This window comes from Procambarus clarkii, chromosome 79, assembly GCF_040958095.1.
Source record: "Procambarus clarkii isolate CNS0578487 chromosome 79, FALCON_Pclarkii_2.0, whole genome shotgun sequence".
Taxonomy (NCBI): domain Eukaryota; kingdom Metazoa; phylum Arthropoda; class Malacostraca; order Decapoda; family Cambaridae; genus Procambarus; species Procambarus clarkii.
This window is the reverse complement of record NC_091228.1, coordinates 2,300,121-2,326,385: the sequence shown is the minus strand read 5'-3', so window position 1 is coordinate 2,326,385 and position 26,265 is coordinate 2,300,121. Positions and strand designations below refer to the sequence as shown.

Here is a 26,265-nt window from a genome sequence, read left to right as displayed (position 1 = left end):
CTTCATCAGTCTTGATTCTTCTCATAATTTTTGCATCATCAGCAAACATTGAGAGGAACAAGTCTATACCCCCGGGAAGATCGTTTACATATACTAGAAACAGGATGGGTCCAAGTACAGAGCCCTGTGGAACTCCGCTGGTGACATCTCGCTACTCTGATGTCTACCCCCTCACAGTTACTCGCCGTTTCCTGTTGCTTAGATACTCCCTTATCCACTGGAGCACCTTATCTTTTACACCTGCATGTTTCTCCAACTTTTGTAACAACATTTTCTGGGGTACTGTGTCAAAGGCTTTCTGGCAGTCAAAGAAAATGCAGCCTGCCCACCCTTCTCTTTCTTGCCTAATTTTTGTTGCTTGGCCATAGAATTCTATTAAACCTGTGAGGCACATAATCCCGGACCCTAGGATTACGAGTACAGAGCGCTGTCCACTCAGCTATCAGGCCCTCTAATACGGGGGACAAGGGACCATTGTGGGTCCATTGACATGTTGGCTCAGGAAGTTTCTTGTTGCCACTTCCAACAGTTTAGCTCTCCATGTATCTGCACCTCCATGTGGTTCTAATTCTCCCAGTCTATCTTTCCATGATTGAAATCGCCCATGATTAAGAGTCTGGAGCCATTCCTGGAGGCAACCATAGCTGCTCTCTGTTATAATAATGGTTGTCATATTGTTCCTATTGAACTCCTGTCTGGGTCTTCGGTCATTTAACGGAGGGTTGACAGAAGAGGGTTGTCTGTACTCACCTATTTGTACTCACCTATTTGTGCTTGCGGGGGTTGAGCTCTGGCACTTTGGTTCCGCCTCTCAACCGTCAATCAACTGGAGTACAGGTTCCTGAGCCTATTGGGCTCTATCATATCTACACTTAAAACTGTGTATGGAGTCAGCCTCCACCACATCTCTTACTAATGCATTCCATTTGTCAACCACTCTGACACTAAAAAAAATCTTTCTAATATCTCTGTAGCTCATATAGGCACTCAATTTCCACCTATGTCCTCTAGTGCGTGTGCCCCTTGTGTTAAATAGCATGTCCTTATCTACCCTATTAATTCCTTTGAGAATCTGGTATGTGGTGATCATGTCCCTCCTAATTCTTCTGTCTTCCAGCGACGTGGGTTTTAATTCCCGTAGTCTCTCCTCGAAGCTCATACCTCTCAGCTCGGGTACTAGTTTGGTGGCAAACCTTTGAACCGTTTTCAGTTTGGTCTTATCCTTGACTAGATATGGACTCCATGCTGGGGCTGCATACTCCAGGATTGGTCTGACATATGTGGTATACAAAGTTCTGAAGGATTCCTTACACAAGTTTCTAAATGCCGTTCTTATGTAGGCCAACCTGGCATATGCCGCTGATGTTATCCTCTTGATTTATGCTTCAGGGGACAGGTCTGGCGTGATATCAACCCCCAGGTCTTTCTCTCTCTCTGACTCTTGAAGAATTTCATCTCCTAAATGATACCTTGTATCTGGCCTCCTGCTCCCTACATCTATTTTCATTATATTACATTTGCTTGGGTTAAACTCTAACAACCATTTGTTCGACCATTTCTTCAGTTTGTCTAGGTCTTCTTGAAACCTCAAGCAGTCCTCCTCTGTTTTAATCCTTCTCATAATTTTGGCGTCGTCAGCAAGCATTGAGAGAAATGAGCTATACCCTCCGGGAGATCATTTACGTATATCAGAAACAGGATAAGACCGAGTACAGAGCCCTGTGGGACTCCACTGGTGACTTCACGCCAATCTGAGGTCTCACCCCTCACTATAACTCTCTGCTTCCTATTGCTTAGGTACTCACTTATCCACTGGAACACTTTACCAGTCACTCCTGCCTGTCTCTCCAGCTTATGTACCAGCCTCTTATGCGGTACTGTGTCAAAGGCTTTCCGATAGTCCAAGAAAATGCAGTCCGCCCAGCCTTCTCATTCTTGCTTACTGCAATTCTCTTTTTTAAATTTTGCAATTAATCTCTTACTTACTTACTTAATCTCTGCTCTTTCTTGCTTACGTCCCTTGGTCATAGAATTCTATTAAGCCAATGAGGCAAGATTTACCCTCCTTGAATCCATGTTGGCGATTTGTCACGAAGTCCCTTCTCTCCAGATGTGTTAATGGGTTTTTCTCACGATCTTCTCCATCACCTTGCATGATATACAAGTTAAGGACACTGGCCTGTAGTTCAGTGCCTCTTGCCTGTCGCCCTTTTTGTATATTGGGACCATATTAGCTGTCTTCCATATTTCTGGTAGGTCTCTCGTCTCCAGTGACCTACTATACACTATGGAGAGTGGCAAGCAAAGTGCCTCTGCACACTCTTTCAATACCCATGGCGAGATCCCGCCTGGACCAACAGCCTTTCTCACATCCAGATTCAACAGGTGTCTCTTGACCTCATCTCTCGTAATTTCGAACCCTTCCAAGGCCGCCTGGTTTACTGCCCCCTCTCCTAGCGCAGTGACCTTACCTTGTTCTATTGTGAAGACCTCCTGGAACCTCTTGTTGAGTTATTCACACACTTCTTTGTCATTCTCTATATACCTGTCCTCCCCCCCGTTCTTAGTTTCATTACCTGTTCTTTCACTGTTGTTTTCCTCCTGATGTGACTGTGGAGTAGCTTTAGTTTGGTCTTGGCTTTGTTTGCTATATCATTTTCATAATTTTTCTCTGCTTCTCTTCTCACCCTGACGTACTCATTCCTGGTTCTCTGGTATCTCTCTCTACTTTCTGGTGTTCTGTTATTACGGAAGTTCCTCCACGCCCTTTTGTTCAGTTCCTTTGCTTCCATACATGCCCTATTATACCATGGATTCTTCTTTTGCTTCTCGGATTTTTCCTTTTGGGCCGGGATAAACCTGTTTACTGCCTGCTGACACGTTTGGGTGACATCGTGTTCGTTATGTGACATAGAGTTTTTTTTTGTGTGTTCACACACACATCAGGGAGGATGTGTGTGTGTGTGTGTGTGTGTGTGTGTGTGTGTGTGTGTGTGTGTGTGTGTGTGTGTGTGTGTGTGTGTGTGTGTGTGAATCCTCAGAGGATTCAGAGGAATCCTCTGAGGATTTTGTAGGTTGTGATCATGTCTTCCCTTACTCTTCTGTCTTCCAGTGTTGTAAGGTGCATTTCCCGCAGCCTTTCCTCGTTACTCATGCCTCTTAGTTCTGGGACTAGTCTAGTGGCATACCTTTGGACTTTTTCCAGCTTCGTCTTGTGCTTGACAAGGTACGGGCTCCATGCTGGGGCCGCATACTCCAGGATTGGTCTTACATATGTGGTGTACAAGATTCTGAATGATTTCTTACACAGGTTCCTGAACGCTGTTCTGATGTTAGCCAGCCTCGCATATGCCGCAGACGTTATTCTTTTTATGTGGGCTTCAGGAGACAGGTTTGGTGTGATATCAACTCCTAGATCTTTCTCTCTGTTCGTTTCATTAAGTACTTCATCTCCTATTCTGTATCCTGTGTCTGGCCTCCTATTTCCACTGCCTAGTTTCATTACTTTGCATTTACTCGGGTTGAATTTCAACAGCCATTTGTTGGACCATTCACTCTGTCTGTCTAGGTCATCTTGTAGCCTCCTACTATCGTCCTCAGTTTCAATCCTCCTCATAATTTTTGCATCATCGGCAAACATTGAGAGAAACGATTCTATACCCTCTGGGAGGTCATTTACTTATATCAGAAACAGTATAGGTCCAAGAACTGACCCCTGCGGGACTCCACTCGTAACGTCTCGCCAATCTGAGACCTCACCCCTCACACTGACTCGTTGTCTCCTGTTGCTTAGGCACTCCTGTATCCAACGGAGTACCTTCCCCTTTCACTCCGGCCTGCATCTCCAGCTTTTTCACTAGCCTCTTGTGTGGCACTGTATGAAAGGCTTTCTGACAATCCAAAAATATGCAATCTGCCCACCCTTCTCTTTCTTGCCTTATTTTTGTTGCCTGGTCGTAGAATTCAAGTAACCCTGTGAGGCAGGACCTGCCATACCTGAATCCATGTTGATGCTGTGTTACAAAGTTCTTTCGCTCCAGATGCTCCACTAGCTTTCTTCGCACAATCTTCTCCATCAGCTTGCATGGTATGCAGGTTAGGGACACTGGCCTGTAATTCAGTGCCTCCTGTCTATCCCCTTTCTTGTATATCGAGACTACGTTAGCTGCTTTCCAAATTTCTGGCAGTTCCCCTGTTGCCAGTGATTTGTTATACACTATGGAGAGTGGGAGGCACAGTTCTTCTACTCCTTGCTTTAGTATCCAAGGGGAGATTCCATCTGGGCCTATAGCCTTTGTCACATCCAATTCTAGTAAACACTTCCTTACTTCCCCGCTGGTAATCTTAAACTCTTCCAGTGGTTCCCGGTTAGCTATTCCCTATGGTTAGCATATTCATGTGTGTGTGTGTGTGTGTGTGTGTGTGTGTGTGTGTGTGTGTGTGTGTGTGTGTGTGTGTGTGTGTGTGTGTGTGTGTTTTGTGTGTGTGTGTGTGTGTGTGTGTGTGTGTGTGTGTGTGTGTGTGTGTGTGTGTGTGTGTGTGTGTGTGTGTGTGTGTTTTGTGTGTGTGTGTGTGTGTGTGTGTGTGTGTGTGTGTGTGTGTGTGTGTGTGTGTGTGTGTGTGTGCGTGTGCGTGCGTGCGTGCGTGCAGCCACCGTCAGAGTGGGCTCAGAGCACCACCACCACCACCACCAGGTAGCGGTAACACCACCCACCTTCCCACGACCTGAATATCTCAAGTCATCTCTCCCCAGTATTATCCATAATTAAACTTAAGATAATAATAACAATAAGAACACTTATCATCATATATTATAATAAGACAAGAGTCGCCAGACGTTGTCGAGTAACTCAGCGCTCGCCGTAACGACGCTTCTGCCAATTTACTCAACACAATATTCAATATTTTACTGTTAAGCTGATATTAGACAACAATAGCGCGGTTCCTGTTAGAATGAATTAAAAATATAAAGTTAACCTCTGATTTACGAATTTCTTGAATTCCTGAACGTTGCAACGTTCATATTTGGAGTTAGTTGTGTGAGGTCTTCTCCTCCAAGCAAGGTTTAGGCGGCCAGGCTTAACCGTGGGTCCAACAGGCTGTTGCTTGAAGCAACCCGCAGGCCCACATTTTCACTACAACCCCGTACTTCAAGTACTATTCAAGGGAGATTGTCTAATTTTTGCTTTTGAACGTTTGTACTTTTGTACGGGGAATATGTCTTATGTTTACTGGATATTGAGTACTCGTGGACCTCTGATGACTATCCAGTTCTTGGTGTAGTTTCTAGTTTCAGAAATCTCTGCTGTTTTGAGAGGGGAAGTGACTATAGAGCAGTACTCAAGCCGGGACAGGACAAGTGATTGGGAAAGGAGTATTTTAGTAGCATTCCTGGATTTGGAGGCCCTCATTAGTCATACTATCATTGTCCTGGATGATGCTGGATTCGCTTTGTTATTCTCACTAAACATTAAGTCATCTGACATCATTATTTCATGCTCCTTTGCCCTTTTTACCTCTTATCAGTAGATCTGATTGTGTCCTTTACTCAGTATTTCGTTTGAGTTCTTCATTTTTACCATACCTATCAGGAATTTATCACTGTTAAACATCACGTTATTTTATCTTGCAAAATCGAAGACTCAATTAATATCGACTTGAAGTTTTTCAGTGTCTTCGCCAGAATTTTCTTCATGATGATTTTGTTAGCGTCTGGAAAGGCAGACACACAAGAAAGGAAGCTGTGAGGCGATGAGCCACAATAACGTGGCTAAAGTATGTTGACCAGACCACACACTAGAAGGTGAAGGGACGACGACGTTTTGGTCCGTCCTGGACCATTCTCAAGTCGATTGTGAGAATGGTCCTGGACTTGACTGATTTGGTCCAGAACAATCGACTTGAGAATGGTCCAGGACTTGACTGACTTGATCCAGGACAGTCGACTTGAGAATGGTCCAAAACTTGACTGACTTGGCCCAGGACAATCGACTTGAGAATGGTCCAGGACTTGACTGACTTGGTCCAGAACAATCGACTTGAGAATGGTCCAGGACTTGACTGACTTGATCCAGGACAGTCGACTTGAGAATGGTCCAAAACTTGACTGACTTGGTCCAGAACAATCGACTTGAGAATGGTCCAGGACTTGACTGACTTGGTCCAGAACAATCGACTTTAGAATGGTCCAGGACGGACCGAAACGTCGTCGTCCCTTCACCTTCTAGTGTGTAGTCTGGTCATCAAGGAAGCTGTGACTTGTATTTTGTCTATATCTAATATAAGAATGAGAAAAGGGAATGGTGCAAGGACAGACAATGGTGCCCCGGGGTACAGAGCTTTTCACTGTGCTTGGACTTGAGTTTGTTTGATTGCCTGTTTCCCTTTGGATTCTGTTTGGCAGGAAATTGAATGTCCATCGACCTCCTTTACCTGTAATTCCCACTGATCTCATTTTATTGGCTATTACTACATAATCTCATTTATCAAATGCCTTTGCAAAGTCTGTGTATAGAACTTCTGCACTTTTGTGTTTTTTCTAATGCTTGTGTCATTTTGTCATAATAGTTGAGTAATTGCGAATGGCAGAATATTCCCGCATTAAATCCATGTTAACCTGTGCTATGACGTTCATTGTTTTCCATAAAGCTGGAGATTTGATTCCAAATCAGTGTTTCAAAGACTTTAATTATCAGTGATGTTAGTGCGATCAATATATATAGCATTTGTCCTAAGCTTTACTACCTCCCTTGTGCAGTGGAGGACTGTCACACTTAACTTCTGCTGAAGTTAAGTGTGACAGTCATGAGTGTTTAATATGAAAATGTCGGAGAACTCGATTTTTATTACCAAATGTAATATGATAGAGTCAGAGTTTTGGCAGAATATTATATAGTTAATTAATTTGCAGATGATATTTCATGTATATTCTGTAGAAATAAATATTTAATTATTTTTAGCAACTTGTCCTCAGGGAGGAAATAGCTCATGGGAATGGATGAAGAACGACTACATAATTAGTGATGTTATCTTCTCTCTATACATGGATAGGTTAGGTTAGGTTAGGTTAGGTTAGGTTAAGGATATTTTAGGATAAGGTTACTTTAAGTTAAAGTTGGATTGGGATATGTTCGGCGGGTTTCATTACGTTTGGTTATGTTAATACGGTGTACCATTGATGATAATGTGAAATAAGGAATTCGAAAACTATTTCAGTGTACCCGAAAATCCCATTGACAGAAAACCAAATTCTTCAAAGAAAACATGTTCAGCATGCACTTTATTAAACCAACGATTTATAATACAATAAAGTTCGAACTTGAGACTAATTTCTGTTCAGGACAAAGGTTCACTTCCCATTTCACATGTAGACTATTACTGGAACCGTAATATGCTTTCAGATCAGCAGAAATATGTCGATAACTATCCCGGTGGCTTGAGAGGGGGGGGGGGGGGATTTCTCGGGGTAAGGGATTTGGTCTGAGGTTCTGGTACTCGGCGAGTTAGATACGTTATTGTGATATTTTGACTAATACTGAAGGCAGGGTAGGCCTGGCGGTTGAGTGGACAGCGCTCAGGATTCGTAGTCCTAAGGTTCCGGGTACGATCCCCGGTGCAGGCGGAAACAAATGGGCATAGTTTCTTTCACCCGGTTCCCCCTGGTTCACCGTGCAGTAAATAGGTACCTGGGAGTTAGGCAGCTGCTACGGGCTGCTTCCTGGGGGTGTGTAACAAAAAGGAGGCCAGGTCGAGGACCGGGCCGCGGGGACGATAAGCCCCGAAATCATCTCAAGATAACCTCAAGATAATCTCAAGATAGGTTACTTTAATGTGGGAGTCTGCACAACGATATTTTGACCACTTGATAACCAGTTTATGATGACTCCCCACAGTTTATGGTGACTCCTCCACAGTTTATGATGACTCCTCCACAGTTTATGGTGACTCCCCACAGTTTATGATGACTCCTCCACAGTTTATGACTCCTCCTCCACAGTTTATGACTCCTCCTCCACAGTTTATGACTCCTCCTCCACAGTTTATGATGACTCCTCCACAGTTTATGATGACTCCTCCACAGTTTATGATGACTCCTCCACAGTTTATGGTGACTCCTCCACAGTTTATGGTGACTCCTCCACAGTTTATGACTCCTCAGTTTATGGTGACTCCTCCACAGTTTATGATAACTCCCCACAGTTTATGATGACTCCTCCACAGTTTATGGTGACTCCCCACAGTTTATGATGACTCCTCCACAGTTTATGATGACTCCTCCACAGTTTATGATGACTCCTCCACAGTTTATGGTGACTCCTCCACAGTTTATGGCGACTCCTCCACAGTTTATGATGACTCCTCCACAGTTTATGGTGACTCCCCACAGTTTATGATGACTCCTCCACAGTTTATGGTGACTCCTCCACAGTTTATGGTGACTCCTCCACAGTTTATGGTGACTCCTCCACAGTTTATGATGACTCCTCCACAGTTCATGGTGACTCCCCCCACAGTTTATGATGACTCCACACAGTTTATGATGACTCCTCCACAGTTTATGGTGACTCCCCCACAGTTTATGGTGACTCCCCCCACAGTTTATGGTGACTCTCCACAGTTTATGGTGACTCCTCCACAGTTTGTGATGACTCCCCCACAGTTTATGGTGACTCCTCCACAGTTTATGGTGACTCCTCCACAGTTTATGATGACTCCTCCACAGTTCATGGTGACTCCCCCCACAGTTTATGATGACTCCACACAGTTTATGATGACTCCTCCACAGTTTATGGTGACTCCTCCACAGTTTATGATGACTCCTCCACAGTTTATGGTGACTCTCCACAGTTTATGGTGACTCCTCCACAGTTTGTGATGACTCCCCCACAGTTTATGGTGACTCCCCACAGTTTATGGTGACTCCCCCACAGTTTATGGTGACTCCTCCAAAGTTTATGGTGACTCCCCCACAGTTTATGGTGACTCCCCCACAGTTTATGGTGACTCCCCACAGTTTATGGTGACTCCTCCACAGTTTATGGTGACTCCCCCACAGTTTATGGTGACTCCCCCACAGTTTATGATGACTCCTCCGCAGTTTATGGTGACTCCTCCACAGTTTATGATGACTCCCCCACAGTTTATGGTGACTCCCCCACAGTTTATGGTGACTCCCACACAGTTTATGATGACTCCTCCACAGTTTATGGTGACTCCTCCACAGTTTATGGTGACTCCCCCACAGTTTATGATGACTCCTCCGCAGTTTATGGTGACTCCTCCACAGTTTATGATGACTCCCCCACAGTTTATGATGACTCCTCCACAGTTTATGATGACTCCTCCACAGTTTATGATGACTCCCAACAGTTTATGATGACTCCCCACAGATTATGATGACTCCTCCACAGTTTATGGTGACTCCCCACAGTTTATGATGACTCCTCCACAGTTTATGATGACTCCTCCACAGTTTATGATGACTCCTCCACAGTTTATGATGACTCCCAACAGTTTATGATGACTCCCCACAGATTATGATGACTCCTCCACAGTTTATGGTGACTCCCCACAGTTTATGATGACTCCTCCACAGTTTATGATGACTCCCAATAGTTTATGATGACTCCTCCACAGTTTATGACTCCTCCTCCACTGTTTATGATGACTCCTCCATAGTTTATGGTGACTCCCCCAGCTTACAATGACTCCTCCACAGCTTACAATGACTCCCCCAGCTTTCAATGACTCCCTACAGCTTATAATGACTACCCACAGCTTACAATGACTCCCCCACAGCTTACAATGACTCCCCCACAACTTACAATGACTCCCCTACAGTTTACAATGACTCCCCCACAGCTTGCAATGACTCCCCCACAACTTACAATGACTCCCCCCACAGCTTACAGTGATCCCCTCACAGCTTACACTGACCCCCACATCTTACAATTACTCCCCCACAGCTTACAATGACTCCCCCACAGCTTACAATGGCTCCCCCACAGCTTACAATGACTCCCTCCACAGCTTACAGTGACCCCCCACAGCTTACAATTACTCCCCCACAGCTTACATTTACTCCCCCACAGCTTACAATGACTCCCCCACAGCTTACAATGACTCCCCCCATAGCTTACAATGACTCCCCCACAGCTTACAATGACTCCCCCTATAGCTTACAATGACTCCCCCACAGCTTACAATGACTCCCCACAGCTTATAATGACTCCCCACAGCTTATAATGACCCCCACAGCTTATAATGACTCCCCCACAGCTTATGATGACTCCACAGCCTACAATGACCCCCACAGCTTACAATGACTCCCCCCACAGCTTATAATGACTCCCCCACAGCTTACAATGACTCCCCCACAGATTACAATGACTCCCCCACAGCTTACAATGACTGCCCCATAGCTTACAATGACTCCACAGCTTACAATGACTCCCCCACAGCTTACAATGACTCCCCCACAGCTTACACTGACTCCCCCACAGCTTAAAATGACTCCCCACAGCTTATAATGACTCCCCACAGCTTACAATGACTCCCTCCACAGCTTACAATGACCCCCACAGCTTACAATGACTGCCCCACAGCTTACAATGACTCCACAGCTTATAATGACTCCACAGCTTACAATGACTCCCCCACAGCTTACAATGACTCCCCCACAGCTTACAATGACTGCCCCACAGCTTACAATGACTCCCCCACAGCTTACAATGACTCCCCCACAGCTTACAATGACTCCCTCCACAGCTTACAGTGACCCCCTACAGCTTACAATTACTCCCCCACAGCTTACATTTACTCCCCCATAGCTTACAATGACTCCCCCACAGCTTACAATGACTCCCGCCATAGCTTACAATGACTCCCCCACAGCTTACAATGACTCTCCCACAGCTTATAATGACTCCCCCACAGCTTACAATGACTCCCCCATAGCTTACAATGACTCCCCCACAGCTTACAATGACTCCCCCACAGCTTACAATGACTCCCCCACAGCTTACAATGACTCCCCCCATAGCTTACAATGACTCCCCCACAGCTTACAATGACTCCCCACACCTTACAATGACTCCCCCACAGCTTACAATGACTCCCCCACAACTTATAATGACTCCCCACACCTTACAATGACTCCCCCACAGCTTACAATGACTCCACAGCTTACAATGACTCCCCACAGCTTACAATGACTCCCCCACAGCTTATGACTCCCCACAGCTTACAATGACTCCCCCACAGCTTATGACTCCCCACAGCTTACAATGACTCCCCCACAGCTTATGACTCCCCACAGCTTACAATGACTCCCCCACAGCTTACAATGACTCCCCCACAGCTTATAATGACTCCCCACACCTTACAATGACTCCCCCACAGCTGACAATGACTCCCCCACAGCTTACAATGACTCCCCCACAGCTTACAATGACTGCCCCACAGCTGACAATGACTCCCCCACAGCTTACAATGACTCCCCCACAGCTTACAATGACTCCCCCACAGCTTACAATGACTCCCCCACAGCTTACAATGACTCCCCCACAGCTTACAATGACTCCCCCACACACCTTACAATGACTCCCCCACAGCTTACAATGACTCCCCACAGCTTACAATGACTCCCCCACAGCTTACAATGACTCCCCCACAGCTTACAATGACTCCCCCCCACAGCTTGCAATGACTCCCCCACAGCTTACAATGACTCCCCCCACAGCTTACAATGACTCCCCCACAGCTTACAATGACTCCCCCACAGCTTACAATGACTCCCCCACAGCTTACAATGACTCCCCCACAGCTTACAATGACTCCCCCACAGCTTACAATGACTCCCCCACACCTTACAATGACTCCCCCACACCTTACAATGACTCCCCCACAGCTTACAATGACTCCCCACAGCTTACAATGACTCCCCCACAGCTTACAATGACCCCCCCCACAGCTTGCAATGACTCCCCCACAGCTTACAATGACTCCCCCACAGCTTACAATGACTCCTCCACACCTTACAATGACTCCCCCACAGCTTACAATGACTCCCCCACAGCTTACAACGACTCCCCCCCAACAGCTTACAATGACTCCCCCCACAGCTTACAATGACTCCCCCACAGCTTACAATGACTCTCCCCCACAGCTTACAATGACTCCCCCACAGCTTACAATGACTCCCCCACAGCTTACAATGACTCCCCCCCACACCTTACAATGACTCCCCCACAGCTTACAATGACTCCCCCACACCTTACAATGACTCCCCCACAGCTTACAATGACTCCCCCACAGCTTACAATGACTCCCCCACATCTTACAATGACTCCCCCCACAGCTTACAATGACTCCCCCACAGCTTACAATGACTCCCCCACAGCTTACAATGACTCCCCTACAGCTTACAATGACTCCCCCACAGCTTACAGTGACTCCCCCACAGCTTACAATGACTCCCCCACACCTTACAATGACTCTCCCCCACAGCTTACAATGACTCCCCCACAGCTTACAATGACTCCCCCACAGCTTACAAGGACTCCCCCCCACAGCTTACAATGACTCCCCCACAGCTTACAATGACTCCCCCACAGCTTACAAGGACTCCCCCACAGCTTACAATGACTCCCCCACAGCTTACAATGACTTCCCCACAGCTTACAATGACTCCCCCACAGCTTACAATGACTCCCCCACAGCTTACAATGACTCCTCCACAGCTTACAATGACTCCCCCACAGCTTACAATGACTCCCCCACAGCTTACAATGACTCCCCCACAGCTTGCAATGACTCCCCCCACAGCTTACAATGACTCTCCCCCACAGCTTACAATGACTCCCCCACAGCTTACAATGACTCCCCCACAGTTTACAATGACTCCCCCACAGCTTACAATGACTCCCCCACAGCTTACAATGACTCCCCCACAGCTTACAATGACTCCCCCACAGCTTACAATGACTCCCCCCACAGCTTACAATGACTCCCCCCACAGCTTACAATGACTCCCCCACAGCTTACAATGACTCCCCCACAGCTTACAATGACTCCCCTACAGCTTACAATGACTCCCCCACAGCTTACAATGACTCCCCCACAGCTTACAATGACTCCCCCACACCTTACAATGACTCCCCCACAGCTTACAATGACTCCCCCACAGCTTACAATGACTCCCCCACAGCTTACAAGGACTCCCCCCCACAGCTTACAATGACTCCCCCACAGCTTACAATGACTCCCCCACAGCTTACAAGGACTCCCCCACAGCTTACAATGACTCCCCCACAGCTTACAATGACTTCCCCACAGCTTACAATGACTCCCCCACAGCTTACAATGACTCCCCCACAGCTTACAATGACTCCTCCACAGCTTACAATGACTCCCCCACAGCTTACAATGACTCCCCCACAGCTTACAATGACTCCCCCCACAGCTTACAATGACTCTCCCCCACAGCTTACAATGACTCCCCCACAGCTTACAATGACTCCCCCACAGTTTACAATGACTCCCCCACAGCTTACAATGACTCCCCCACAGCTTACAATGACTCCCCCACAGCTTACAATGACTCCCCCACAGCTTACAATGACTCCCCCCACAGCTTACAATGACTCTCCCCCACAGCTTACAATGACTCCCCCACAGCTTACAATGACTCCCCCACAGCTTACAATGACTCCCCCACAGCTTACAATGACTCCCCCACAGCTTACAATGACTCCTCCACAGCTTACAATGACTCCCCACAGTTTACAATGACTCCCCCACAGCTTACAATGACTCCCCCACAGCTTACAATGACTCCCCCACAGCTTACAATGACTGCCCCACAGCTTACAATGACTCCCCCACAGCTTACAATGACTCCTCCACAGCTTACAATGACTCCCCCACAGCTTACAATGACTCCCCCACAGCCGGCTCTACATCTACCACTGACAAAATGGAGACAAAATACTCTAGTGATCTCAACATTCAGATCAGTAATGGGTTTTGTATTTTTAAATTGTGTTGAGATCTGGAAGATGATTCGGCGTCGCGAGGCGATCTGTCACGTCAGTAGCCGTCCCCAGCTGACGCATTACGTGACGCTGGGGTTTGCTAAGTGCTGGGGCCCCCTAGGTGCTGGGGCCCCCTAGGTGCTGGGCCCTAGGTGCTGGGCCCCGGGTCCCAGCACCCTCCACGATTTAGCTGCGCTCTGGTACCTCCTTATGATGCATTTTCTGCATGCTCTGTCTCTGATACTGATATTATGGTTCAAGGGTGGTGGTGGGCCCCTCAGGCAACGGGTAGGGTGGTGGTGGTGGGCCCCTCAGGCAACGGGTAGGGTGGTGGTGGTGGGCCCCTCAGGCAACGGGTAGGGTGGTGGTGGGCCACTCAGGCAACGGGTAGGGTGGTGGTGGTGGGCCCCTCAGGCAACGGGTAGGGTGGTGGTGGTGGGCCCCTCAGGCAACAGGGAGGGTGGTGGTGGTGGGCCCCTCAGGCAACGGGTAGGGTGGTGGTGGTGGGCCCCTCAGGCAACGGGTAGGGTGGTGGTGGTGGGCCCCTCAGGCAACAGGGAGGGTGGTGGTGGTGGGCCCCTCAGGCAACAGGGAGGGTGGTGGTGGTGGGCCCTCAGACAACGGGTAGGGTGGTGGTGGGCCCTCAGACAACGGGTAGGGTGGTGGTGGCCCTCAGACAACGGGTAGGGTGGTGGTGGGCCCCTCAGACAACGGGTAGGGTGGTGGTGGGCCCCTCAGGCAACGGGTAGGGTGGTGGTGGGCCCTCAGACAACGGGTAGGGTGGTGGTGGTGGGCCCCTCAGACAACGGGTAGGGTGGTGGTGGGCCCCTCAGGCAACGGGTAGGGCGGTGGTGGGCCCCTCAGACAACGGGTAGGGTGGTGGTGGCCCTCAGACAACGGGTAGGGTGGTGGTGGCCCTCTGACAACGGGTAGGGTGGTGGTGGCCCTCAGACAACGGGTAGGGTGGTGGTGGGCCCCTCAGACAACGGGGAGGGTGGTGGTGGGCCCTCAGACAACGGGTAGGGCGGTGGTGGGCCCTCAGACAACGGGTAGGGTGGTGGTGGGCCCCTCAGACAACGGGTAGGGTGGTGGTGGGCCCCTCAGACAACGGGTAGGGTGGTGGTGGGCCCCTCAGACAACGGGTAGGGTGTAGATGGGCCCCCAATTACCTTGAAGGGTGAGGGTCTGGGTGTGGGGCCCACTGTCAAAGTGGAATGTGTTCTTTCACTCACGAATAGTTTGCCTTTGTCACTCAAGACAGCAGACGGGTGGAATAAGAGAGGAGGAGTCAGACGGGTGGATTAAGACGGGTGGATTAAGACGGGTGGATTAAGACGGATGGATTAAGACGGGTGGATTAAGACGGGTGGATTAAGACGGGTGGATTAAGACGGGTGGATTAAGACGGGTGGATTGCCTACATCAATCGTGACAATGGCTGTTGCGTGTGTAAAAGTACTTTCAGCATCTTGAAGGAAAGAAGGTGTCTCGATTTCACGTTTTGTCAACTTTTATTGTAGAATGATTCAGTGGTTATAGAGTAGGATTGTATTTTATGTTTTTTTTGTCAGTGAGTTCTGTGACGTTGTGGTCTTGTGTGGGGAAGGTGTGGTCTTGTGTGTGGAGGTGTGGTCTTGTGTGGGGAAGGTGTGGTCTTGTGTGGGGAGGTGTAGTCTTGTGTGGGGAAGGTGTGGTCTTGTGTGGGGAGGTGTAGTCTTGTGTGGGGAGGTGTAGTCTTGTGTGGGGGTGTGGTCTTGTGTGGGGAAGGTGTGGTCTTGTGTGGGGAGGTGTAGTCTTGTGTGGGGAAGGTGTGGTCTTGTGTGGGGAGGTGTAGTCTTGTGTGGGGAGGTGTGGTCTTGTGTGGGGAGGTGTAGTCTTGTGTGGGGAGGTGTGGTCTTGTGTGGGGAGGTGTAGTCTTGTGTGTGGAGGTGTGGTCTTGTGTGGGGGAGGTGTGGTCTTGTGTGGGGAGGTGTAGTCTTGTGTGGGGAGGTGTGGTCTTGTGTGGGGGAGGTGTGGTCTTGTGTGGGGAGGTGTGGTCTTGTGTGGGGGAGGTGTGGTCTTGTGTGGGGAGGTGTAGTCTTGTGTGGGGAGGTGTGGTCTTGTGTGGGGAGGTGTGGTCTTGTGTGGGGAGGTGTGGTCTTGTGTGGGGAGGTGTGGTCTTGTGTGGGGAGGTGTAGTCTTGTGTGTGGAGGTGTGGTCTTGTGTGGGGAGGTGTAGTCTTGTGTGGGGAGGTGTGGTCTTGTGTGGGGAGGTGTGGTCTTGTGTGGGGAGGTGTGGTCTTGTGTGGGGAGGTGTAGTCTTGTGTGTGGAGGTGTGGTCTTGTGTGGGGGAGGTGTGGTCTTGTGTGGGGAGGTGTTGTCTTGTGTGGGGAGGTGTAGTCTTGTGTGGGGAGGTGTGGTCTTGTGTGGGGGAGGTGTGGTCTTGTGTGGGGAGGTGTAGTCTTGTGTGGGGAGGTGTGGTCTTGTGTGGGGGAGGTGTGGTCTTGTGTGGGGAGGTGTAGTCTTGTGTGGGGAGGTGTGGTCTTGTGTGGGGAGGTGTGGTCTTGTGTGGGGAGGTGTGGTCTTGTGTGGGGAGGTGTGGTCTTGTGTGGGGAGGTGTAGTCTTGTGTGTGGAGGTGTGGTCTTGTGTGGGGGAGGTGTGGTCTTGTGTGGGGAGGTGTTGTCTTGTGTGGGGAGGTGTGGTCTTGTGTGGGGAGGTGTAGTCTTGTGTGGGGAGGTGTGGTCTTGTGTGGGGAGGTGTGGTCTTGTGTGGGGAGGTGTGGTCTTGTGTGTGGAGGTGTGGTCTTGTGTGGGGAGGTGTGGTCTTGTGTGGGGAGGTGTGGTCTTGTGTGGGGAGGTGTGGTCTTGTGTGGGGAGGTGTGGTCTTGTGTGGGGAGGTGTGGTCTTGTGTGGGGGTGTGGTCTTGTGTGGGGAGGTGTGGTCTTGTGTGGGGAGGTGTAGTCTTGTGTGTGGAGGTGTAGTCTTGTGTGGGGGTGTGGTCTTGTGTGGGGAGGTGTGGTCTTGTGTGGGGAGGTGTGGTCTTGTGTGGGGAGGTGTGGTCTTGTGTGGGGGTGTGGTCTTGTGTGGGGAGGTGTGGTCTTGTGTGGGGAGGTGTAGTCTTGTGTGTGGAGGTGTAGTCTTGTGTGGGGGTGTGGTCTTGTGTGGGGAAGGTGTGGTCTTGTGTGTGGAGGTGTGGTCTTGTGTGGGGAGGTGTGGTCTTGTGTGTGGAGGTGTGGTCTTGTGTGGGGAGGTGTGGTCTTGTGTGGGGAGGTGTGGTCTTGTGTGGGGAGGTGTGGTCTTGTGTGGGGGAGGTGTGGTCTTGTGTGGGGAGGTGTGGTCTTGTGTGGGGGTGTGGTCTTGTGTGTGGAGGTGTGGTCTTGTGTGGGGGTGTGGTCTTGTGTGGGGAAGGTGTGGTCTTGTGTGTGGAGGTGTGGTCTTGTGTGGGGAAGGTGTGGTCTTGTGTGTGGAGGTGTGGTCTTGTGTGGGGAGGTGTGGTCTTGTGTGGGGAGGTGTGGTCTTGTGTGTGGAGGTGTGGTCTTGTGTGGGGAGGTGTGGTCTTGTGTGGGGAGGTGTAGTCTTGTGTGGGGAGGTGTGGTCTTGTGTGGGGAGGTGTGGTCTTGTGTGTGGAGGTGTGGTCTTGTGTGGGGAGGTGTGGTCTTGTGTGGGGAGGTGTGGTCTTGTGTGGGGAGGTGTGGTCTTGTGTGGGGGAGGTGTGGTCTTGTGTGGGGAGGTGTGGTCTTGTGTGGGGGTGTGGTCTTGTGTGTGGAGGTGTGGTCTTGTGTGGGAAGGAGTGGTCTTGTGTGGGGAGGTGTGGTCTTGTGTGTGGTGGTGTGGTCTTGTGTGGGGAGGTGTAGTCTTGTGTGGGGAGGTGTGGTCTTGTGTGGGGAAGGTGTGGTCTTGTGTGGGGAGGTGTGGTCTTGTGTGGGGAGGTGTGGTCTTGTGTGGGGAGGTGTAGTCTTGTGTGGGGAGGTGTAGTCTTGTGTGGGGAGGTGTAGTCTTGTGTGGGGAAGGTGTGGTCTTGTGTGGGGAGGTGTGGTCTTGTGTGTGGAGGTGTGGTCTTTTGTGGGGAGGTGTGGTCTTGTGTGGGGAGGTGTAGTCTTGTGTGGGGAGGTGTGGTCTTGTGTGGGGAGGTGTGGTCTTGTGTGGGGAGGTGTGGTCTTGTGTGGGGAGGTGTAGTCTTGTGTGGGGAGGTGTGGTCTTGTGTGGGGAGGTGTGGTCTTGTGTGGGGAGGTGTGGTCTTGTGTGGGGAGGTGTGGTCTTGTGTGTGGAGGTGTAGTCTTGTGTGGGGAGGTGTGGTCTTGTGTGGGGAGGTGTGGTCTTGTGTGGGGAGGTGTGGTCTTGTGTGGGGAGGTGTAGTCTTGTGTGGGGAGGTGTGGTCTTGTGTGGGGAGGTGTGGTCTTGTGTGGGGAAGGTGTGGTCTTGTGTGGGGAGGTGTGGTCGTGTGTGGGGAAGGTGTGGTCTTGTGTGGGGGAGGTGTGGTCTTGTGTGGGGAGGTGTGGTCTTGTGTGGGGAGGTGTGGTCTTGTGTGGGGAGGTGTGGTCTTGTGTGGGGAGGTGTGGTCTTGTGTGGGGAAGGTGTGGTCTTGTGTGGGGAGGTGTGGTCGTGTGTGGGGAAGGTGTGGTCTTGTGTGGGGAGGTGTGGTCTTGTGTGGGGGAGGTGTGGTCTTGTGTGGGGAGGTGTGGTCTTGTGTAGGAAGGTGTGGTCTTGTGTGGGGAGGTGTGGTCTTGTGTAGGAAGGTGTGGTCTTGTGTGGGGAGGTGTGGTCTTGTGTGGGGAGGTGTGGTCTTGTGTAGGAAGGTGTGGTCTTGTGTAGGAAGGTGTGGTCTTTTGTAGGAAGGTGTGGTCTTTTGTAGGAAGGTGTGGTCTTTTGTAGGAAGGTGTGGTCTTGTGTGGGGAGGTGTGGTCTTGTGTGGGGAGGTGTGGGAAGGTATGGTGAGGTGTGGTCTTGTGTGGGGAGGTGTGGGAAGGTATGGTGAGGTGTGGTCTTGTGTGGGGAGGTGTGGGAAGGTGTGGTCGTGGTGTTGACTGGTAGAGCTACTAAAGCCTACTGTGTAGATATAAGAGCTTGGTGGGAGGGGGGGGGGGGTGTTTTGGCACAGAATCCCTCAGACGGCTTGACGCGCGTGCGTGGGTGTGTATGTACTCACCTATTTGTATTCACCTAGTTGTGCTTACGGGGGTTGAGCTCTGCTCTTTCGGCCCCGCATCTCAACTGTCAATCAATCAACTGTTACTAACTGCTAACTAATTTTTTTTCTCCACACACACACACACACACACACACACACACACACACACACACACACACACACACACACACACACACACACACACACACCTAGGGGCCTCGTAGCCTGGTGGATAGCGCGCAGGATTCGTAATTCTGTGGCGCGGGTTCGATTCCCGCACGAGGCAGAAACAAATGGGCAAAGTTTCTTTCACCCTAAGTGCCCCTGTTACCTAGCAGTAAATAGGTACCTGGGAGTTAGTCAGCTGTCACGGGCTGCTTCCTGGGGTGTGTGTGTGTGTGTGTGTGTGTGTGGTGTGTGGAAAAAAAAAAGTAGTTAGTAAACAGTTGATTGACAGTTGAGAGGTGGGCCGAAAGAGCAAAGCTCAACCCCCGCAAAAACACAACTAGTAAACACACACACACACACACACAAACTGGAAAAGGTTCAAAGGTTTGCCACCAGACTAGTACCCGAGCTGAGAGGTATGAGCTACGAGGAGAGACTACGGGAATTAAACCTCACTTCGCTGGAAGACAGAAGAGTTAGGGGGGACATGATCACCACATTCAAGATTCTGAAGGGAATTGATAGGGTAGATAAAGACAGTCTATTTAACACAAGGGGCACACGCACAAGGGGACACAGGTGGAAACTGAGTGCCCAAATGAGCCACAGAGATATTGGAAAGAACTTTTTTAGTGTCAGAGTGGTTGACAAATGGAATGCATTAGGATGAGATGTGGTGGAGGCTGACTCCATACACAGTTTCAAGTGTAGATATGATAGAGCCCAATAGGCTCAGGAATCTGTACACCTGTTGATTGACCGTTGAGAGGCGGGACCAAAGAGCCAGAGCTCAACCCCCGCAAACACAACTTGGTGAGTACAACTAGGTGAGTACACACACACACACACACACACACACACACACACACACACACACACACACACACACACACACACACACACACACACACACAGAGGAAGCAGCCCGTAGCAGGTGTCTATCTCCCAGATACCTATTTACTGCTAGGTAACAGGAGCATCAGGGTTACGGAAACACTGCCCATCTGTCTCCGCCGGGTGCAGGGATCAAATCCCAGTCCCTAGGTCCACGAGTCTAGTGCGCTGTCCACTCAGCCACCCAGCCCCAGTGTGTGTGTGTGTGTGTGTGTGTGTGTGTGTGTGTGTGGGTAAATCAGTGCTCAGAGGCGTCAGGGCAGAACTCTTGGGCTATTTATATATATACATAACGATCACATACCGTCTCGCCAACTCCAACACTGAGAGGAGGGAGAGAGAGAGACACACACAGACAGTTATATAAAGATGTCTGCGTAGCATCTTTGGACAGAAGCAGCGTTGGCGTATCTCCTCCTCCCTTAACTTTCCCGCGTAAATATAAGAACCTCCAACCACGGCCCAGCCTCCCTCCCTCCCTCTGATTGATTGATTGATGAAGATTAAGCCAGCCAAAAGGTGGCACGGGCATGAATAGCCCGTAAGTGGTGGCCCTTTTGAGCCATTACCAGTATCAAGAGCTGATACTGGAGATCTATGGAGGTGCGACTGCACCCTGCGTGACGGGAGATGTTTCCCGTGTCCCTCCCTCTTCCTCTCTCCTCACATTATACTCCCTTATTCTCTCCCTCCTCACCTTGTCAAAGTCTCTACGTTACCTTTCTCCCTCACGCATACCTCCTCCTTCAAGGCGCTCACATCCACTCTAGTCTTTTCTTGTCTTCGGCTTTATGGCTCTGGCGGTCTTTAGAGTGGGCCTATTCACCAAGTGGATTTTTGAGTTCACTCAGTAACTTCCGGGTTTGACCGTATCCACCTGTTGGTATGGGGTGCACAATAAGCTACCGCTCATAGGATGAGTATGGGGTGCACAATAAACTACCACTCACAGGAGGAGTATGGGGTGCACAATAAACTACCGCTCATAGGATGAGTATGGGGTGCACAATAAACTACCGCTCATAGGAGGAGTATGGGGTGCACAATAAACTACCACTCACAGGAGGAGTATGGGGTGCACAATAAACTACCACACACAGGAGGAGTATGGGGTGCACAATAAACTACCGCTCACAGGAGGAGTATGGGGTGCACAATAAACTACCACTCACAGGAGGAGTATGGGGTGCACAATAAACTACCGCTCACAGGAGGAGTATGGGGTGCACAATAAACTACCACTCACAGGAGGAGTATGGGGTGCACAATAAACTACCACTCACAGGATGAGTATGGGGTGCACAATAAACTACCACACAGGATGAGTATGGGGTGCACAATAAACTACCACTCACAGGATGAGTATGGGGTGCACAATAAACTACCACACACAGGAGGAGTATGGGGTGCACAATAAACTACCACACAGGAGGAGTATGGGGTGCACAATAACCCGTCGACTGGAAGCAGTAGTTGAGAGTCAACCCTGACAGAGGCACCACCACCATATCACGTTCATCAGTAGATTGACGGTTGAGAGGCGGGACCAAAGAGCTGAAGCTCAACCCCCGCAGGCACAACTAGGTGAATACAACTAGGTGAATTCAAGGCTGGAGGCGCTGTGGAGAAGTGAGTTTTTAATCATAAATAACGTCGGTATACGGGTTTGTAGCAGCCATTTGTTTGTGCACTCCAGGAGTTGATGGTAGGTGTGGGGTAGATGCTGTGGGAGTGTGGGGTAGATGCTGCGCGAGTGTGGGGTAGATGCTGCGGGAGTGTGGGGTAGATGCTGCGGGAGTGTGGGGTAGATGCTGCGGGAGTGTGGGGTAGATGCTGCGGGAGTGTGGGGTAGATGCTGCGGGAGTGTGGGGTAGATGCTGCGGGAGTGTGGGGTAGATGCTGCGGGAGTGTGGGGTAGATGCTGCGGGAGTGTGGGGTAGATGCTGCGGGAGTGTGGGGTAGATGCTGCGGGAGTGTGGGGTAGATGCTGCGGGAGTGTGGGGTAGATGCTGTGGAAGTGTGGGGTAGATGCTGTGGGAGTGTGGGGTAGATGCTGCGGGAGTGTGGGGTAGATGTGGTGGGAGTGTGGGGTAGATGCTGTGGGAGTGTGGGGTAGATGCTGCGGAAGTGTGGGGTAGATGCTGCGGGAGTGTGGGGTAGATGCTGTGGGAGTGTGGGGTAGATGCTGCGGGAGTGTGGGGTAGATGCTGTGGGAGTGTGGGGTAGATGCTGCGGGAGTGTGGGGTAGATGCTGCGGGAGTGTGGGGTAGATGCTGTGGGAGCGTGTGATGAAGTAGTGTACAGTGGTATACACTACAGTGTAAATGTGGGGTGGTAGGTAAGGTGGGAGTGTGTGATGGGTTTATGTAGTGGGTGTGTATGAGTAGATGTGGCAGGGGTGTGCGGGGTGAGGTGGTAGTGTGGAGTAGGGGTGGTTGAGCTCTGGCTCTTTGGTCCCGCCTCTCAACCGTCAATCAACTGGTCTACAGGTTCCTGAGCCTACTGGGCTCTATCGTATCTACATTTGAAACTGTGTATGGAGTCAGCCTCCACCACATCACTGCCTAATGTATTCCGTTTACTAACTACTCTGACACTAGAAAAAGTTCTTTCTATTGTCTCTGTGGCTCATTTGGATACTCAGTTTCCACCTGTGTTCCCTTGCGCGTGTACCACCCTTGTTAAATAGTCGATTCTTGTCTACTTTGGTCTACTCTGTCAATTCCCCTGAGAATTTTGTATGTGGTGATCATGTCTCCCCTTACTCTTGGGTCTTCCAGTGTCGTGAGGTGCATTTCACGCAGCCTTTCCTTGTAACTCATGCCTCTTAGTTCTGGGACTAGTCTAGTGGTATATATCTAAACTTTTTCCAGCTTCGTCTTGTGCTTGACAAGGTGCGGGCTCCATGCTGGGGCCGCATACTCCAGGATTGGTCTTACATATGTGGTGTACAAGATTCTGAATGATTCCTTACACAGGTTCCTGAACGCTGTTCTGATGTTAGCCAGCCTCGCATATGCCGCAGACGTTATTCTTTTTATGTGGGCTTCAGGAGACAGGTTTGGTGTGATATCAACTCCTAGATCTTTCTCTCTGTTCGTTTCATGAAGGACTTCATCTCCTATACGGTATCCTGGTCTGGCCTCCTAGTTCCTCCACCTAGTTTCATTACCATACATTTACTTGGGTTGAACTTTAGTAGCCATTTGTCGGACCATTCCTTCAGCTTGTTTAGATTATCTTGTAGCCTCATACTATCTTCCTTTGACTTAATCCTTAAAAGTGTGGGGTAGGGGTGGTGGGAGGGTATTCACCTAGTTGTGTTGCGAGGGTTGAGCTTTGCTCTTTCGGCCCGCCTCTCAACTGTCAATCAACTGTTTACTAACTACTTTTTCCCCCACACCACACACACCCCAGGAAGCAGCCCGTGACAGCTGACTAACTCCCAGGTACCTATTTACTGCTAGGTAACAGGGGCATTCAGGGTGAAAGAAACTTTGCCCATTTGTTTCTGCCTGGTGCGGGAATCGAACCCGCGCCACAGAATTACGAGTCCTGTGCGTTATCCACCAGCCTACCAGGCCCCTGACGAGAGGTGTGGGGTGGGGGGTAGTGTGGGATAAGGTGTTTTTCTAGTATGAGATGGGAGGGAATGAATTATCAAGGGAAAGCGCTAGCCATTATGACTATAGCACAGTGGAGGGATAAGGATAAGGTATGAAACATTCAACTATCTTAGAAGAGTTCTAAGAGTCCGTGAATCTTGCAGTAACCACCCTGAAGCCATCAACACTGCTACTCTTCTGGTCAAAAAAGGTGTCCAGCAGCTGGAGACCCTCATAAATACTGTCAAGCAGTATCCTCCCCGCGATAGCAGCCACATAATAAGGACTGACGATTTAAATGCGCCCTCAGCACACAGTATATCCTTCCACGACCAAAGATCACATTCACTCCAAAAAATCTACCACATACGGGCTATTCATGCCCGTGCCACCTCTTGGGTGGCTTAATCTTCATCAATCAGTCAGGATAATGATTTGGGATGAGACGAGGGAAGGAATGGTGCCCAACCACTTATGAACGATCGGTGATTGAACGCCGACCTGCACGACGCAAGACCATAGCTCTACCGTCCAGCCCAAGTGGTTGTGTGTGGGGTGGGAGTGTGCGGTAAGTGTGGTGAGAATGTGGGGTGGGAGTGAAAATACAGTATATACTATATATATACACACGTATATACAGTATTAACCAATTAATACACCAATTCAACTTGTCACTCCAAAAGTAATCAACCAAACTAAAGTAAACATTTGCAACACATGTTGAGCAATACCTGCAACAAACCCCAGCTCTCTCTCTCTCTCTCCACACACAACTTTCAGTAACCAATGTCTTCATAAAACAGTGGGAGGCGCAGGTCAAGTGTAACGCGGCCCCCACACCCCTCGTCCCATTTTCTTTAAATACACTATTTGGAGAGAATGGGAAGGGCGTCAGCAAAGGGGTTATATATTTGTATAGCTTCTAGGGCAGCCAACATGACCTACAGACCTCATTGGGTCAGCCTCATCAATACATCTCTCATTGGAGGACCAGGAGGTGTAGTGACAATTCTGTTATATATATATATATACTTCAGGAATTTTCTTATATATATTTTCTATTCTAGGCAAATATCTACTACCATCTGGGAGGTGAAGAAACACTTGATCACTTCAGCTATCCATGTTATTGTTCGATGTTTCGTCAGCAATGTGACTTTCAGGTATATTGGAGCTACTGTTTGTGGGGCATGACCTCTGATCCCCACAGCTGCTGCTGCTGCTGCTGCTGCTGCTGCTGCTGCTCGTGGTCAAACCTGTATCCCTTTATCGAGTTCGAGGTCCGTTGAATATTAACGACAGTGTTATTTATTTCCAGTGATGTGGTGCTTCACGACCTGAGGCGGGAACATTAAAGTGGAGTCATTGCAAAGCTCTTTCTTGATTACGAGCAGAAAGAGTTCAGAGACAGTGTTGAACACGCAAGATCTGCCATAAGAATGACTTGAGCAGAGCACGTGGAGACCACCTTGTGCTCGCTTACTCCAGCCACCGCTGGGGTCCGTCTTGTTGTGGTCGGTTACTCCACCAGCCACCGCTGGGGTCCGTCTTGTTGTGGTCGGTTACTCCACCAGCCACCGCTGGGGTCCGTCTTGTTGTGGTCGGTTACTCCACCAGCCACCGCTGGGGTCCGTCTTGTTGTGGTCGGTTACTCCACCAGCCACCGCTGGGGTCCGTCTTGTTGTGGTCGGTTACTCCACCAGCGTCACCATGGCCTCCTACACAGAGCTGGCGTTCGAATGGTCGATGCTCTGTCAGGAATGTACTGACTGCTGGACTGATACAGGTAAGTGTTACATTTTCAACATTTATTCGTATTTCAACTAATACCAGAGCTGGCTGATACATGTAAGGTAAGTTCATGGCTTGCAAAGTTCTACGTTTTCTCCTATACATGAGTTTAGTTGGATGAGGCTTTGCATCGGCAGCTTGATAAATTTTTTACAGGTCAAAACGAAACTGGTATGAAGATTTATATCGGCATCTACAGCGTCATATTCCACAGTCAGTACCTACGGGCTCACCATAGCTCGTGCTACTTGGAACTTTGTTCCACGTAGCGAATCTTTAACAACAACAACATTCCACAGTCAAGCTTGCAGACCGGCATTCAATTCAGGTGGGGGCACTTCCCTGTGCTGAAATGTTAACATTTTTGTCTCGAAATAGTGAATAAAACTTCGTTCAGTGTTGATGGGTTTCTTGCTACTGATGTTAACTGTGGCTTATTATACCTTGACCTTCTCAATGAAGACAATTTATAAATTACGCTTACAAGGAATGATTTATGAAATTAGGGTGTAATTTCTTTGTATCGCGAGCCACAGTTGCATATCATTCGATTACCGGATATTCAGGAGAGTCCCACTTCCCACGGGCTGTGTTCAGCTGTCGAGGAGAAACCTGGCAACGCTTCCGCCCTCAGCATTTATGTATATGAGGGCATTGTTTCTAGTAGT

General features: G+C 49.4%; 5 protein-coding genes across 5 annotated transcripts in view; all 5 read left to right on the top strand.

Annotated features, from left to right (window-relative positions):
* The window catches only part of LOC138357621 (uncharacterized), a 46,655-nt gene extending 37,279 nt beyond the window's left edge, over nucleotides 1–9,376 (top strand). Inside the window, exons 3-5 of the mRNA XM_069314618.1 lie at nucleotides 7,893–8,198; nucleotides 8,241–8,846; nucleotides 8,931–9,376. Coding sequence (XP_069170719.1) covers nucleotides 7,893–8,198; nucleotides 8,241–8,846; nucleotides 8,931–9,376 — 1,358 coding nt within the window. The remainder of the gene's footprint in view (nucleotides 1–7,892; nucleotides 8,199–8,240; nucleotides 8,847–8,930) is intronic.
* Nucleotides 1–26,265, top strand: part of Cen (cerebellar degeneration-related protein 2-like) — a 621,507-nt gene that overhangs the window by 25,516 nt on the left and 569,726 nt on the right. Inside the window, exon 2 of the mRNA XM_069314440.1 lies at nucleotides 25,125–25,592. Coding sequence (XP_069170541.1) covers nucleotides 25,517–25,592 — 76 coding nt within the window. The 5' untranslated portion in view covers nucleotides 25,125–25,516. The remainder of the gene's footprint in view (nucleotides 1–25,124; nucleotides 25,593–26,265) is intronic.
* LOC138357620 (salivary glue protein Sgs-4-like) lies at nucleotides 11,725–12,132 on the top strand. Its single transcript, XM_069314617.1, has one exon. It carries the CDS (start codon nucleotides 11,725–11,727, stop codon nucleotides 12,130–12,132), a length of 408 nt encoding a protein of 135 aa, XP_069170718.1.
* Nucleotides 12,301–12,835, top strand: LOC138357619 (salivary glue protein Sgs-4-like). Its single transcript, XM_069314616.1, has 2 exons — nucleotides 12,301–12,448; nucleotides 12,615–12,835. The coding sequence occupies exons 1-2, from the start codon at nucleotides 12,301–12,303 to the stop codon at nucleotides 12,833–12,835; spliced, it is 369 nt and encodes a 122-aa protein (XP_069170717.1).
* LOC138357618 (DNA-directed RNA polymerase II subunit RPB1-like) lies at nucleotides 13,003–13,791 on the top strand. Its single transcript, XM_069314615.1, has one exon. The coding sequence runs from the start codon at nucleotides 13,003–13,005 to the stop codon at nucleotides 13,789–13,791; it is 789 nt and encodes a 262-aa protein (XP_069170716.1).

Coding starts and splice junctions, on each gene's coding strand:
- LOC138357620 (XM_069314617.1), top strand. CDS start 11,725: ATGACTCCCCCCACAGCTTACAATGACTCCCCCACAGCTTACAATGAC.
- LOC138357619 (XM_069314616.1), top strand. CDS start 12,301: ATGACTCCCCCACAGCTTACAATGACTCCCCCACATCTTACAATGACT. Junction 12,449..12,614: donor TGACTCCCCCACAGCTTACA/GTGACTCCCCCA, acceptor ACTCCCCCACAG/CTTACAAGGACTCCCCCACA.
- LOC138357618 (XM_069314615.1), top strand. CDS start 13,003: ATGACTCCCCCCACAGCTTACAATGACTCCCCCACAGCTTACAATGAC.